We start from the raw sequence: 16,303 nt of genomic DNA, 5'->3' as shown, positions 1-16,303 counted from the left end.
TTTTGAAATGTGGTGTTGGAGAAGGATGGAGAAGATCAGTTGGACTGATTATGTGAGAAATGAAGAAGTGTTAATTAGAGTCAGTGAGCAGAGGAATATCCTACACGAAATAAGAAAATGGAAGGCTAATTGGATTGGTCATGTTTTACGCAGAAACTGCCTTCTAAAAGAAGTTACTGAAGGAAAGATAGAGGGACAGATAGAAGTAACAAGAAGACGAGGAAGAAGACGTAAGAAGATGCTGGATGACCTTGGGGACAGAAGAGGATACTGTCATTTGAAGGAGAAAGCTCTAGATCGCAATAAGTGGAGGAACTGTTTTGGAAGAGACTGTGGACTTGTCATCTGACAGATTACTGATGATGATGATCTATATTATCACCCAGTAGATTTACATCATTGGTTTAGACGAACAGCTGATGTGTCCCATTTAATTTCAGTCCCATCTGGTTTCCCTGGACCTTCCTAATGGCATATTCTAAAGCAAAGTTGAAAAGGAGTGGCAATAAAGCATCTCCTTGTTTGGACCATTCTGGACAGGAAATTTATCAGACAAATGTTTACTTATACAGACTTTACTATATATTTTGTTTAAACACTTTTTAATCAACCTAACTAGTTTCATGGGTATCCCAAACTCTTATCAGAATATTGTACAGTTCTTCCCTCCTAACTGAATCATAGGCTTTCTTGAAGTCTATGAATAGCTGATGTACTGTCTCATTGTACTACCATTTTTCTCCAATATCTGACGAATGCAAGAGATCTGATCTGTAGTTGATCTGTTACATCGAAAACCACACTGATGCTCCTCAGTAATTTCATCTATGTATGGACTTAACCTTGAGAGAAGAATACTGGATAAATTTTTTTATGAAGTTGATAGCAGTCAGTTTTATCACCCTTCTTGTGAACTGGTACAATAATAGGCTCCTTCCACTGATCAGGCAATTATTCCTTATGCCAAATAGAAGTAATTAGCTTGTGGATCTTAGAACGTAATATTTCACCTCCTGCTTGAATAAGTTCTGCCAGAATTTGATCACTACCTGGTGACTTATACCGTTTCAATTTTGCAATAGCACTTTCAACTTCAAAAGGGCTAGGATCAGGTACTAACAGCTCAGCTGTATGGATTTCTATCAGCCTAACATCACTGACCCTATGTACGTACATTCAAACACTGAGAGAAGTAGTTCCTCCACCTATTCAAAATGTTGTGGGAATCTGCAAGCAGATCACCATTCTCATCCTTCACTAAGTTACTTCTAGGTTGGTAACCCCTTTTAAAGTAATTTATTTGTCTATGCAGTCTCTAATGTTCTTGTTCTTACTGTTCAATGCAAGCTCATCAATTTTGTCTTTCAGATATTCCCCCTTTTTATTCCCGAAATACCTACTGGTTTCACATCTTATATTGTTCAGATTATCCCCATTTATTTCACTCCAAGACTTCTCTAACTTTGAGTAACAGATCTCTGGATACACAGAGACATGAAAGGATTTGATACTTGAGCTCTGAGGCTGATTTTTGAGTTTAAAAGACATTTGAAAAAATTATATTATGTTAACTTAATGTGTTCAATTTGTATATTATGTAATTTACCAAATGCACTTTCACATCTGAAACTACTAGTTATTATTACATAGGTTCCATTCACTGTTCCCACTTCATCTAACTTACATTCTTCAACACTGAAACATGCTAAGAATTGCTAGGAAAAAACATGAATGAGTTTAGAAGCACATCATCAGTGGTGGCAGAAACCAGTTTTTCATCAAAACTTAGTCCTACATATTCATGTAACTTTAAAATTTTCAAGATTTCTCAAAAAGTTTTGTGCAGATGAAGAATTATTGCATGTATTTTATACCATCAAGACTAGGGTTTTATAGATAATTTAATATTATAGAGCCTCCATCTTTATTTTCCCTTGTTTTAAACTGAGGTTGCTATATGATTTAGTGGCCAGTGATGAGTGAGGTGAATGTCTGTTACTGCAAGTATATTAGTGTTTCACGAGGTTTCAAATTTTAATCCTGCTGAAAATGTTGGATTTAATTGAAGTGACCATGGCTGATATCAAGATTTGTTCCTAAGGAGACAATCTGAAAATATTCTTATAAACTTATGTTTAAGCTATTTAAGAACATTTTTTTTCTTCTCACTGTAGATTATTCAGGATTAAAGAATAGTCTTTTAAATATTTTTTATTTTTCATATTAATATTTGGTCTATTTCCTACTTTTCAAATTTTGATTTTTTTCCAAAAGTACGAGGAGTCTGGCAGATGCCCGACTTCCCCCAACCCTACCAGTGCCCATGAAACTGACCAGAATTTTATTCAATTATCTGCTAAATGAATGCAAATTTATATAAAATTGGATCTTTAATAAGAAAATATATTTACATATCTGTCTCAGGAATTGAGAAAGCAGTAACAGACACTGGTTGTGTCAGTTATATTAAATAAGATAAAAATGTATTCAACGTTATGTGTTTTCATTTGCTAAAAATTAAGACTAAAATATGTCATAATACTGGATACACTATATAGGCACTCACCTGGTAAAACAATTGCTGTCTGAGGCCAACTGTTGCTCCCTCTATTAAATTTCTGTAATATTGGCCAATAGGGAACAGGGGAAGTGTCACCTTCACTATCATCTGTAGTTCCCTTAGCAACTGAGGAAGAAGTGGGGAGGCTTGGAATATAAAGTTGCAATGAATCTTCCGCCTGTGCTGTACCACACTGTGGGTCAAACTCAATGCAAAGCCACTTCACACTCTCTGGAAATGAAACCCTGTAAGCAGAGCACGAAAACGTGAACCTTCATTGTGTTGCAGAGACAGTGGGAATGAAATTACATATCACCTGTAAGGTATATTAAAAACTTTGAAGTCCTGTTATTAACTATGAATTATGGATTCCTAATTTGCTGCATTAGATTTAAGAATGAACAGAGGGTGGGAGGGAGGGAGGAAGGAAGGAAGAGGTGTGTGTGCATATACATGCTTGTGCACACACATATGTGTTAAAATCCATTACCAGGAAACATCTAATGAAGACACTGTAGGCTGGACAAGACTCAGTGTGTGCTGTAGTGATTTGTAAATGTGAGAATTAGCAACAGTGTTATAGTTATCTGAGGATGCGGTGGGCAGGTCATGTAGCACGAATGGGGGAGACAAGGAATGTGTATAGGATATTGGTGGGAAAGCCAAAAGGAAAGTGACCACAGGGAAGACCAAGGCATATGTGGGTGGACAATATCAGAATGGATCTTAGAGAGATAGGATGGGATGGTATGGATTGGATAAATCTGGCTCAGGATAGGGACCAGTGGAGGGCTCTTGTGAACACGGTGATGAACCTTCGGGTTCCATAAAATGCTGGGAAACTCTTGAGTAGCTGCAGAATTGGCAGCTCCTCAAGAAGGGCTCAGCTCCATGCGTAAGTAAGTACGTGGGGCAATCCAAAAGTTACCGAAATTTGTATTCTGCGCGCGAATGGTTATGAGTACATCAAAATACTGCTAGGTGTCTCCTCACACATCCTTCTTGAATCAGTGTGGCAAGCAGTGTCAAATTAAGTGGTTGGCTTTATTGTTGGTGAATGTATTTCCATTGTTGTGTTTCCGTGAGTTTGCAGTTTTGCGATGGCTAACTTGAGAGAGCAGCGTGTCTGTATAAAGTTTGTTTCAAACTTGGGAAAACCGCTGCAGAAACGCACCAAACGTTGAAGCAAGCTTTTCGTGAAAACAGTTTAGGCCAGACACAAACTTACAGCGTTTTAAAAATGGCCGAACATTGACTGATGATGACAATCATTCAGGACGGCTGTCAACAGGCAAAACACCAGAAAATGTCGCGAAAGTTAGGAATCTGATTCTGCAAGACCGTAGACTGACCATTCAAGACCTCTGTAACACCTTGGGACTAAGTTATGGTGCATGTCAACGAATTTTGTCAGAGGAACAGAACATGAGGATTGCGGCGAAGTTTGTGCCACGACTGCTGCAAAATGAACAGAAGCAGCATCGCTTGGAAGTCTGCAGGGAACTTCAGCAACAGCTTCAAGAGGATCCAAACTTTCTTTCGAAGGTTGTCACTGGTGACGAAAGTTGGGTTTATGGCTACTACCCTGAAAGCAAGCAGCAACTGTCGCAATGGAAGAGCCCTTCTTCACCTCGGCCAGAAGAAGCTCGACAAGTGAAGAGCAACATTAAGTCCATGTTGATCTGTTTTTTTTTTTGATATTGACGGGATTGTTCATAAGGAGTTCGTTCCTCCTGGTCAGACAGTCAATAAAGAGTTCTATCGCGATGTTCTAAGGCGTTTGAGGGAGGACATGAGAAGAAAACGTCCAGAGAAGTGGCGCACGAACGACTGGGTACTCCACCATGACAACGCACGACTGCATACGGCTTATATTGTGCAGGAATTTTTGGCTAAAACAAGATGGCAGTTGTTTCCCACCCACCGCACTCGCACTCCATGCAACTTCTTTCTCTTCCCCATGATGAAAATCAAGTTGAAGGGGCGAAGATTTGATATAGTTGAGGAAATTCAAGAGGAAACACAGACGGTACTAAACATCCTATCAAAGAAAGACTTCCAGGATGCATTTGAAAAGTGGCAGAAACGCTGGGATCGGTGTATGCGCTCCCAAGGCGACTACTTTGAAGGTGATGGTGCAGAATAAGATCTAGGTAAGATGTAATAGTTTTTATTAATAATTTCGGGAACTTTTGGATTGCACCATGTAAGTTATAGTTATCTGTAGTTATGATCTTAAGTGGTCAATAAATTCAATCTCCAATCCAAAACCCCATTGAGAGTCACTCATCTGACATTATATATTCTCTGCCACTGATACATGATCATTCAGTAAGCTATTCATTAATAAAACACAGAACAATGCAGAATACTTCTGGGACTGAGCATGAATTCACATATCATTATTACTCAGTGATTCTGCCTTTAATTTTTTAATAATATGGATTCTATTAATTACATTTTTTTTACATGAAATACAAACCAAATGAACTGTGCAATTATATCTGAAAGTTCATATTCACTGGTTTGGCACAAAACAAATTAATTTATTATTTAATTCCATCCCAGTCTTTAATCTTGAAGACAATAACTTTCATTCAGTCATTAACCTAAACTAAAAACTTCCACTTGTTATACCAACACATACCTATAGTTGGATACAGTAGCAGGCTTATAAGGATGATCACTCTCTACCCATGCATAGTGATGTGATGTGGTATTTGTGGACGAAGGCTGGAAGTAACCTTGAGAATCCTGACCTCCAACACTATCCAAAGACCCTGTAGACTGATGCATGTTGCTACTTAGTGAGTTCAGTGCTGCCACATGAGGAAGCAATTCTTGGATAAGATTCAGTACTTGTACACCACTCTGTTATACAGACACAAACCGGAGTTAGGATCAGAGCAATGTCTGCTTCTATAAGTGCTTCTGTTCAGACATGATTTTAATCAGGAGAGCACACATACAGAATTAGATTCAAAAAGTTTCTGATGATGGTGTTTAATACTCAGAATTAGTGTAGTTGAAGGTGATACCCAAAATGTGTGTGTGTGTGTGTGTGTGTGTGTGGGAGAGAGACAGACAGTCAATAATAAAAGTAGTAGTTTGAATCATTGAAGTAAGTTCACTGTTTTTATATTTATTGTATTCTGAAAGGCTGTTTCCCTTCAGTTTGAGGCTTTTGTAAATCTTCACAGTCCAGAAAAGGTATGAATTCCATGTCCACAACTATCAGCTTCTCAAGCATTTCTGAGCTCCACCCCATGGAATTCTCTTTATGATTATATATTGGTAATTATGTTAAGAATATAAAATATAACTAGATGAAACCCAGCTGATGGCTTCATCATTCCTACACACCTTTCTCAAAAAAGGAAATTACTCCACTTCTTTTGTGTATGATAAAACACAAAGGTAACAAAAAACGTTACAAAGGCACATTCACACAGAAATACACACCATTACCTGTTATAATTCAATGTTCTAATGCCTCTTGTCACTTACCCTTGGATCTAATGTTGCCAATGGACTAATGTGTGCTAGTATGAGAGGCAGCAGTGTTGTAAGAACGCAAGCATTGCCCAGCACTTCTGTAGCTATCTGATCCTCTGCACGTTCCCTTGCCAAAGCCATCAGATCATTGCACCGCTGAATAATAGCTGACGTCATAGACAGTGTACACTTGCAAGCTTGAAGTTCTGCCCATGCTTTGCTTGTTTGCTGACTTTCTGAATCCTGTGGATTACTGTGTGATCAAACAAAGTCAATGCACTTTAAGACTGTCACTTGATATTGGGGAAAAGAATATGATATAAATACAGATTCAACATATTGGTATATCACACCCCTTCTTTATGGCATAATATTCTTATTTATCACAAAATACTGAAGAACCAGGATCCTGTACTTTATGCTGTCTTCATAAACCAGTTGCTAACCTCTCATGTTTTCAAAAAAGTGCATATTATGCTGGGATCAACATTTTTAATAACCTGCCAACTGATCTCAAAGGTCTTATGAATGAAAAGGCATGATTTAAAACAGCACTGAAACAATACTTAAATACACATTCATTCTACTCTGTTGATGAATACCTGTTGTCTAGAAAATAACTTGTGTATACAGTATTATATTTAAGCATCCTGTTGCACTTTATACGATATATGATATAACTCCGGCCTAAGTGCAAACTGTATTTATAGGTCTTTCGTCTTGTTCTTCTCTATACACTACATGTTTCGGCCCCAAATGGCCATCATCAGGTGTATACACTATCTGTTATACTGCACGTAGTAAAGTTAGCAGAGGCACGCACACAAGGAGACTACACAGAATAACACCTATACAATACTAGATACAAGAAGAAGCCGCTGCAGCACTATAGACATAGGGCGAGTAACCCTGACATTTTTAAATTTTAAAGCTTAGAGAAAAAATTTTAAAGGATTTAAAATTAGAACCGAAGATTTTATAAGTGCTAATCAGGAAGACCTATGTTTTTTTAATTTTAAATGTTATAAATAAGTGCAGTGTAACAGATACTCGTACGTGAGTGTATACACCTGATGATGGCCGTTTGGAGCCAAAACATGTAGCGTATAGAGAAGAACAAGACGAAAGACCTATAAATATAGTTTGCACTTAGGACGGAGTTATATCATATAACTTATGTATCTTTAAATAGCCTTGTGTGTAGTCACTGTGTATTCTTGGTTTCTCTTGTGTGAGAACTCCATTGGGACTGTACATATGTTTTGTATTTATATGACATATTCCACATCCTACAGTCACTTTGACTAACTTTGGATCCATGGAATGCAATGCAATGTAATGTAAAAACAATGTAATACAAAAACTGGGGAGATGTTCCACTTGGAAGAAAGAAATTTATGTACAACCATGGTAATTAGATTAATGCCAGTAACATCAATATGTATAAACATTTAAGACTGAATTAAATTCAAAGCTCAAGTCTCTAGAACCCATTAAATTATTTTATATTGATATAAACATCTATGACATTAATGTGTAATTCCATTTTGACTGACATCACTGGTACAGAGTGACTGACAATTATTCATCCAAAAGAAAAAAAAAACCATGGATAACTACTGCAGAGAGAAGGCTAGGAAACATAAAATATGGAAGGAAACTTAGACATATATGGCTGCAGTGATCCAACATAAGTTAAGGTGCATGACGTCAACCATGAAACACAAGAACGCTGTTCATATTAAAGACGAGTAATAGGGGCTGTTCAAAACAAGCAGAACTCCAACAGTAGAGATTTCATATGGAAAATTACTGCATTGATTTCACTGGACTCCATTCCAATGTTGCAGCCGGGACAGCTCATTCAGTAAAGTAACCTGGCTACAGGCTGGTAAACCGAAGAGTCAGGGTTCAATTCCCAGCACGGGCAAGAGACTTTTCTCTTCCCCATCCAACCCAGTCTCCTGTACAATAGATAGCAAGAGCTGTTCTCTGAGAATGTAAAGTGACAGGGGTGCAACGCTGAACACTCACCTCCATCTAGTGCCAAGAATAAAATAATGGTGGAACTATACCTCAACTTCCCAGTACATCCTCATGGCGTGATGCTTAATTAACTAAAACATCGGATAATTTTACCTTTACCATACCAGTGCTTCCTACACACACTGACATTCTCAATGCTTGTGGCGCACCTTCAAAGTTCCTCAGAATCTATTAAACAGCTGTGAGATGAGACATAACAATGATTCAGTGGATGGATGGACAGATATATCCTCCCCACTATGCATTCTGAGCAAGAGCACATACAAATTTATTGATTTTCCAGACAACACAATGTTAATTACATAGCTATAATTCTACAGGACAATACTGATAATAGGAAAACCCTGAATAGATGAAGAATGAAAGGAACCTGCTCCAGTGCAATTCTATGCATCAAAAACTCATATAAAATCAAGTTATAAATTCAGTCGTGGTTGGTAGAAAGGGGAGCCAATCACCATTTTACATGCTCGGCAAATTCATTTTGAGTAACAGACTTTACCTGTAGTAAAGAATCTGTGGTATCTGTCCTCTGGTCTGTGTGGTTCCATTGAAACTGAGAGAACAAGTTGAGAATGAAAATGTAGCACCATCTGGTCCCTTCACAGAACTCAGTCCTCCGTCCCCATTACTGGTACGACCACCATGGTTCCTCAAACGGACAGCATACTTAACATTCTCCTTGATAGGTACTGGTCTATCAAATTTAACTTCTGCTACATCAGCTACACAGTCATCTGCACCAAACGTTCCTCGAGCCATTTCTAAGCTATTCCAGCGCTGAGTATGAGAGGGGTCATTGCCAGTGTTATTTTGCTGAGGAAACAACAATGTATAATGCACATAAACAAAAGACTATACCAAAACATGATTATAATTAAATGTAAAATTCATTGAATCAAGAGGATAATACTAACAGGACATGCAACATGTATGGGACAGATGAGAAATGCATTAAAACATTTAGTTAGAAAACCTAAAAGACTGGATTCAACTGGCTCAGAATAGAATCCAGTGGTGAGTTTTTGTGAACACAATAACAAATTTTTGGGTTCCACAACAGCTCAGCACCTATCAGGTTATAAAGGACTCTTATCTATGCCATGTAGCTATTTATTAAGGTTGAAAGTAGTCTTGGCCTGTTACAATGAGCATGGGTGATGGTGAATATGAATCAGCATGACAGGATTTTAACAACTAATATCTGATAGTATCCAGAAATGGTATTATCAAGTGTCATCTTTTCTCTGCATCATGAGTCATGAAAAAGTCAGTGGATAATTATAAAATCGGTTATGAAGTTCAGGTAGGTTACAGTAAAATAAATTTTAAATTCATTGTGAAACTACTTACATCATCAAGAAGTTCCAGTTCATACTCATATGTTCCAACTCCTCCATAAACGCAAACTCCTGCTATTACAATGCCAGGACGGTCAACAGAGAAACAAATTGCATCAGGTGAGCCATTCCCAGTGTTCCAAGTACGACTCTGATTAGTGCGTGTGAAACGAGACGGAGTTGTGTGAAGAACACGTCCACATGGTCCTTGTAGGTCCTCCTGAATATAAAATCAATCAGTGTTTCTATATATACAGTATATAAACTAAAGGATAACCATGGAATTTGACATTGAATTCTGAGTGAAAATGATGTTTATATGGAAATCATATATGGCTCTGTGTGTGTGTATACAGGCATGCATGCTTCACACTTTCTTAAACAGTGAAACACGAGAGATGAAATTTGGTATGAAGATTATGCTGCTGGCAATCTCACTCACATCAAATTTTCTAAACCCAGCTGTTTAAAAGTTTAAACTGGTAAGAGAACCAAGGCCATTCCAGACTGGACTTCCAAATGTTATACAAATCTAGATCTTCAGAACTGATCAGATTTCTGTGAAGGCTTCATCATATGTTGCAAATATGCGCATGCACACACATACAGACAGAAAGAAAGAGAGGAAAAGCTTCCATAATAAACAATTGCTTGACAAGTTCATGACAACAATTATGGTGGGATATATATATAATGTAATGTTTATCAATTTAGTGAGCAGTTACTTTCCCATCATCCATAACCCACTATGCTCACCTCTTACTTCACAGCAACGCCACTGCTTACTTACTGCACTCGCCTCTTCCTCTTACTTCTATGTATTGCACTGAACTGAGCCAAAAAGTGACTGACTCACTAACTTGTTGACTCAGTAACAGACAACACCAACTGACTGAACAATGACTGACTCACAACTCACTAACTTCCCATCTGCACTGCAGTGAAAGGAACTGGGCTCTTGTGGGAACTTGAAAGATACTGTTGCAGGCATGCCACACTTCAGGAACTTTCTAATCAGTTTCTGGATGACCTTGGACTCTACATCAACTGAGTGGTTTCCCGAACAAACCAGACATTACAAGAGGTGCATATAGGCCAGGTGACATGACCCCCCCCCCACCACCACTGGTTCAGCTATCATGTCAATTTAATACATGGAGGTTATAATGTCTTCATTAATTTTTAATGTCAGATTTACCAATTTTGTAATAAGACCTAAATTTATCCATCTAAAAAAATAAATATTTATTGGACATATATGCTGATGTCCCACTCACTACCAGAGTTGGAAATTAAATGTGGTGTCACATTATTTTCATAAAGCATATCTTCTCCAATGAGGGGAATTCAAGAACTGAGTCTGCTTCTTTAATTTAGATCCTGCATGGCTTGATGATGATAATGAATGCTTGGATTATTATAAATAAAAAGCAAAAAACAAAATGGATTACTTCACAAGGAATTCATCAATGCAGAAGTTCAAGCTGATGCTCTTGTTAGGGCTCTCCTTTTGTTCATATATTGTTTAAATATAATTTCCCTTTCTTACCAGAATCTTCTTTCTAAACCTTACTTATTTAGAAATATGCTAATTCATGTGAAACCATAAAAAGATACACAAAATACAGTCAAACCCCCATTTAAGGCTTCCTTCAGGAGTAGTGAATTTGGACACTACATAGAAAAATCTTAAATGAAGATACGAGGGATCTTCAAGAAGTTTCTGCACTATTGTATTTTCGAAGAAAATGGAAAGAGTGGAAGGGGTGGAGGTGGGGGTTGCAGTATTGTTGTGTATTGTGACTAGTCAGCAAGGCAAGCCTGTCAACCTTGCAGTTAGTATGAGAGTTGCTATGAAGTGGTGTACAATGCAGCAAAACTTGAGAACTGCACTTAGGGGAAGCAATGATCTGTGATATGTTTTTGTGGGCAGAAGGTGTACTAGGTGGACAAATTCATTGGTGCATGTGTGCTCAGTATCAGGACCATGCCCTCTCTTGTAGAGTTGGGTGAGAGTGGATTAAAATGTTTAAAAATGGCCATACAAGTGTGACTGATGCAAAGTGCTCGGGTCGTCCAAACACAGCCACAGCCACACAGAATGAAGAAAGTGCTAGGGAACTGAGTCTTCAAAACAGAAGAATGACAGTCAACGAAAATGAAAAACAACTGAATATCGGCATTAAGTCTGCCTATTCTGTATACAAAATAGCCTTCAGTTCCACAAAGTGTAAGCCAGGTGGGTACCTAGGAACTGACAGATGAGTATGAGTGCATACCACTTTGTTTGTTATCATGAAGGTGACAACTTTCTGAAATGAATCATCACAAGCAATGAAACCAAGCGAAAGAGCATGCAATGGAAGCATCCATCATCTCTTGTTGAAAAGAAATTCAAGATGCAACCATCAGCAGGCAAGTTGATGTTGACCATCTTCTGGGATTCTCAAGGGTCTATTCTTGAGACCCACCTGGAATGTGGGTCAACTGTCACAAGGTTGCTATTGTGACGTACTTCAGAGAAGGCTGAAGCCTGCAATCTGCTCTGAAAGAAGAGGGAGACTGCCAGAGGGCATCTGGTTCTTGCATGACAATGCCTTCCCCTTACTGCAGCTCACACATAGGAAACCCTCAGGAAACTGAAGAAGGAAGTCATGGAACATCCAGCTCATAGTCCCGATTTGGCACCATCTGATTTTTATCTTTTTTGGCCTATTAAAGAAACTTTAGCAGGAAGAAGATTCTGACATGAAGAACACAGTGGATCAGTAGCTACACGCACAACTAAAGACTTTCTACTATGATGGCATTAAGAAGTTGGTAGGAAGGTGGGAAAAATGTGTTGAAAGGGAGGGTGACTATAGAAAAATGATGTACAGTATTTTGTTTTTGTAATCATCGACAAAATAGAGGTGTGAAATAAAAAGTGTGAACTTTCTGAAGATCCCTCATAATTTAACACAGGATCAGTGAAACTAAATACTATGGGAAAATCTCACACTGAAAACACTGAATGTGGGTTTCACTGCATATAACACAATAATACTCTTCACATAACATTAGAAATAAACACCTGAATCCTGTCCTGACCTTCCAAATATGAATATGACACACAATACATGTGTCACAATGTTTAGTCCAGTGCACTCCATACAAGGTGCTTGCCAACTGATATACAGTGAGCAACTCCCAACTTACATCAGTTCCACTTGACTGAGAAGCCAATTCAGCAACTACTCTTGCCAGCAAATGACAACAATTCTGAACTAATTCACTTGAATGTGTTGTCTTCTCTTGGCACAATGCTTGCTTCACTGGAACGGTTACTAAATCCAACAGCCTTTCCAACACTTCTCGGAACAACCAGTTTCCCACCATTCCACTGCCTTCCAACTGCAATAACATTTCAATTTCATTAGAAACACCACATTTACTCACAAAACAATAGCTTTGACGTTTATTTTAAATGCATCTGAAATACAGAGTTCTACTTTGAGGGTAGGAGATGAAAGTGATTTGTAAAATATTAGGACCTATGAAGGCTGAAGTAAGTGACAATTCAGGATTCTACATAAAAACAAACTTCATGATAATATCAGTCACCTAATATTGTTATGAGTGAAATCAAGGAGGATAGGACAGGCCTGGCATGCAACTAAGACATGGACAACAGGAAATTTTGAGGAAGAAATCACTTGGAAATTGGAATGATGAAAGACTATGAAAGAGCTGAGGGAAAAATGACAAAATCATTCTTGGGGAAGTAGGATGTGAAGATGGAGCAGGATTTTCAGAATATGTTGTAGTGATGGTGCTGAACCATTGAATTTTACTGCCAGTGTTTTCATTTAATACTTACGTCTGTTCTCCGACACTTGGAAACTATTTGCATACAGTATGAATATATATATTATATTTTTAATATATACCATTAAAAGAGGGTAACAAGTTGAAAATATCCTATGGGCATGACTCTGAAAACACTGCTTTCTGACACTAGTCATAAAATTCTGTGACCCTGTAGTAGGGCAGTAATGTGACTGGAGAACATGTAAGTAGAGAGCAATGGGCAATGTTGACCCCGTGACAACATATGCTCGCTCACTGCATGGTTTACCACATTTCCTATTCTGTCAGCTGCAGTGATAACACTGTAAAGTTCACAAATTTGCTTGCAGTACCTGCCTTATATATTTCTCAGAATTAACTGTATCTGTACAAAACACAAGGCCTATAATCCTCCTTGCATTTAGAATATAACTTTTACACAATGAAATGGAACTTCGTGTATAAGATATGAATTTTCTATACTCCAGCATGTTCAGTATCTATTCAAATAAAACCTAAATATGCCAGGATCAAGCTTGCCACTGCAAACAGACTAAAGAAACCAGTTACAGAAATCAATGGATCATGTGGCTGTTATGTGCGCACAACTACTCTTCTGTTGCAGATCTCACAAGGTTCCCTTTGTGCTGGGCACAAACGAGTTTATGTGAGAGCACTGAGTGTTCTTTTCATTGTTATGTGAAATCTAAATCCACTAGGTACAAAATGTTATAGAAAATCAAGAACGAACTCTCCCAAGGTTCACAGAAACACAATTTAGAATCCTGTCAGTAAGAATAACAGGTGTGTTGACAGGCAGGAACCCATAATGTAAATGAGATTTAACACAAGGAACACTTGCCTTGAACAGTCACCTTGTAAGCCTCTTAAGTGCCTTGAACAAGAAATTGGAATATAAAAATACTGCGAGTACTACAGCATAATTATTGAAATTACAGGCTTACAAGACCATATGACTTACGGAAAGTATTCTGGACATAAAATGTCTCTTATTTTTCTCTAAAGGTCTGTTTGAAAAACTCTTCATCCCAATAAATATTTATGAAGTTATGCTGAAGACACAGGCAAATAAACATGCAGTTCTTCATGTAAACTATTCCATATGTCTGTCCAGTTTTAACTAAATTGGAATGTGTTAACTACAACTTGACTGTGTTGATCAATTTTAATAAAACTCCCCAATATCAAATATTAAAATTGGTTTAGCAGTTGGTAAGTTGTTTCATGCATATACATGGATGGACGAATGGAATGAATTTAACAGGTGCTCTGCAGGGTTATGAACACATAAAAATTGTTAAGTGTGGATTCAATGCCTCAGTGCTTAATCACTAACCTGACTTCTGTAGCTCATCTGCTCTACAAGAATTGGATAGTGATGTCCATCCACACATGGCATCATGGGTAACCCTGTATTGTCTGAAGGGCTCAGCTGTCTCTTAAGAGAGGAATCTGAAGCATCTAAGACACTGTTAAGAATGGGGAATGTAGAACGGAGACGTACAGTTGGACTGCACAGAGCTGCCAACACTGCACTCAGCAGCCTATCAGGGTTTCCTTGCACACCATCGCCTCCCTGTAGGTCAGAGAGTAACTGGTAAAGGGAATTAATCTGGTAAGGTTATTCGTAGGATATATATATATATAATATGACTAGATTACTTATGGTGATAAAATGAATTTACTGATAGAACAACTACAATATATCATGGGTTACCATGCTGGTCTTGTACTCAGACATTTAAGGAATGAAATACTACACACACACATACATATATATAACAAATTACTGATGCTGCTGTTTTCTTTTTGGGAAGAATTTACTATTTATGCAAAAATTATATCTACATTAAGTGTGCTGGATGTAACCTCAAAGTTTTGCATTGTCATACCAAATACAATAAAACGTGGATAACTGATTGAAAACTTTAAAAGGACCACACACATATGCAGATAGCACAGTGATTTCATAAGCCTGCTATCTTCAAGGAAAAAAGCAGAATTGTATGATGATTCCATATGCTAGACAGTGAAATGAGATTGAAAAAATGAAAATTTCAGTTTCACACAAAGCTCATCTTGCAGTTTATCAGCAGGACAGACAAACAGCCTTTACCTCTCCTGTTCTCCTGCCTTTATAACTGAGTCTCTTCTCCCTCTCTTCTGCTGATAAGTGAGTCATGTGTGATGGCTCCACAGCTATATTTATCCACACCACCTGGTGCCTCACTTGCTAATCACTCTCTTGTGCTCACCTTCTCCCATTCTCAGGAGTTTCCCTTTCTTACTCCCTCCCTTTGCCCATCCAACTTACCTGTATGGCTGCATCAAGAACTCCAGCTCACGTGTGTCTTGCATTTTCAGATGGCAGCATTTGCTGATAGTCAGATGGGGAAGTTGGTTGACATACCCATTTTTGGCCCCACAGGGAATTTGTTACTTTTTTCTGCTGGTTTAACAGTGCTACCACTCCTTGCTTTTTCCAATTATTGGATTCTGTTTAAATGTTATTGTTTTACATGTATCGTTTATTAGCCCTAGCCCATATTATCTGTTGGCTGTGTAAGCATGGAAAAGATACACCAAGATTGGTATTTACAATGGTAACCATAGACACTTAATGTGTATGTTATGGGCCTGGCTCATTATTGCATTTTGTTTATCTCTATTAATACACACCCACTGGGTACTTACTTACTCATGGAGCTGAGCCCTTCTGGAGGAGCCACCAATTCTGCAGCTACTCAAGAATTTCCTTGCATTGTGTGGAACCCGAAGGTCTATTACCGTATNCCACTGGTCCCTATCATGAGCCAGATCAATCCAATCCATGCCATCTCATCCTCTCTCTCTAAGATCAATTTTAATATCATCCACCCAACTATGCCTTGGTCTTCCCAGTGGTCTGTTTCCTTCTGGCTTTCCCACCAATATCCTATATGCATTCCTTGTCTCCCCAATTCGTACTACATGCCCTGCCCACCTCATCCTCCTTGACTTGATCATTCTAATT

General features: G+C 38.1%; 1 protein-coding gene across 1 annotated transcript in view; it reads right to left on the bottom strand.

Moving 5' to 3' along the window:
* The window catches only part of LOC111868086 (E3 ubiquitin-protein ligase MYCBP2), a gene marked incomplete at its 3' end in the record, with an annotated part of 282,453 nt that overhangs the window by 181,283 nt on the left and 84,867 nt on the right, over positions 1-16,303 (bottom strand). Inside the window, 7 exon segments of the mRNA XM_033752918.1 lie at positions 2,567-2,805; positions 5,208-5,431; positions 6,068-6,308; positions 8,604-8,917; positions 9,455-9,661; positions 12,640-12,834; positions 14,627-14,884. Coding sequence (XP_033608809.1) covers positions 2,567-2,805; positions 5,208-5,431; positions 6,068-6,308; positions 8,604-8,917; positions 9,455-9,661; positions 12,640-12,834; positions 14,627-14,884 — 1,678 coding nt within the window.

The sequence above is a fragment of the Cryptotermes secundus genome, unplaced genomic scaffold, assembly GCF_002891405.2.
Source record: "Cryptotermes secundus unplaced genomic scaffold, Csec_1.0 scaffold925, whole genome shotgun sequence".
Lineage (NCBI taxonomy): Eukaryota > Metazoa > Arthropoda > Insecta > Blattodea > Kalotermitidae > Cryptotermes > Cryptotermes secundus.
This window is presented reverse-complemented; position numbering and strand designations above follow the sequence as displayed.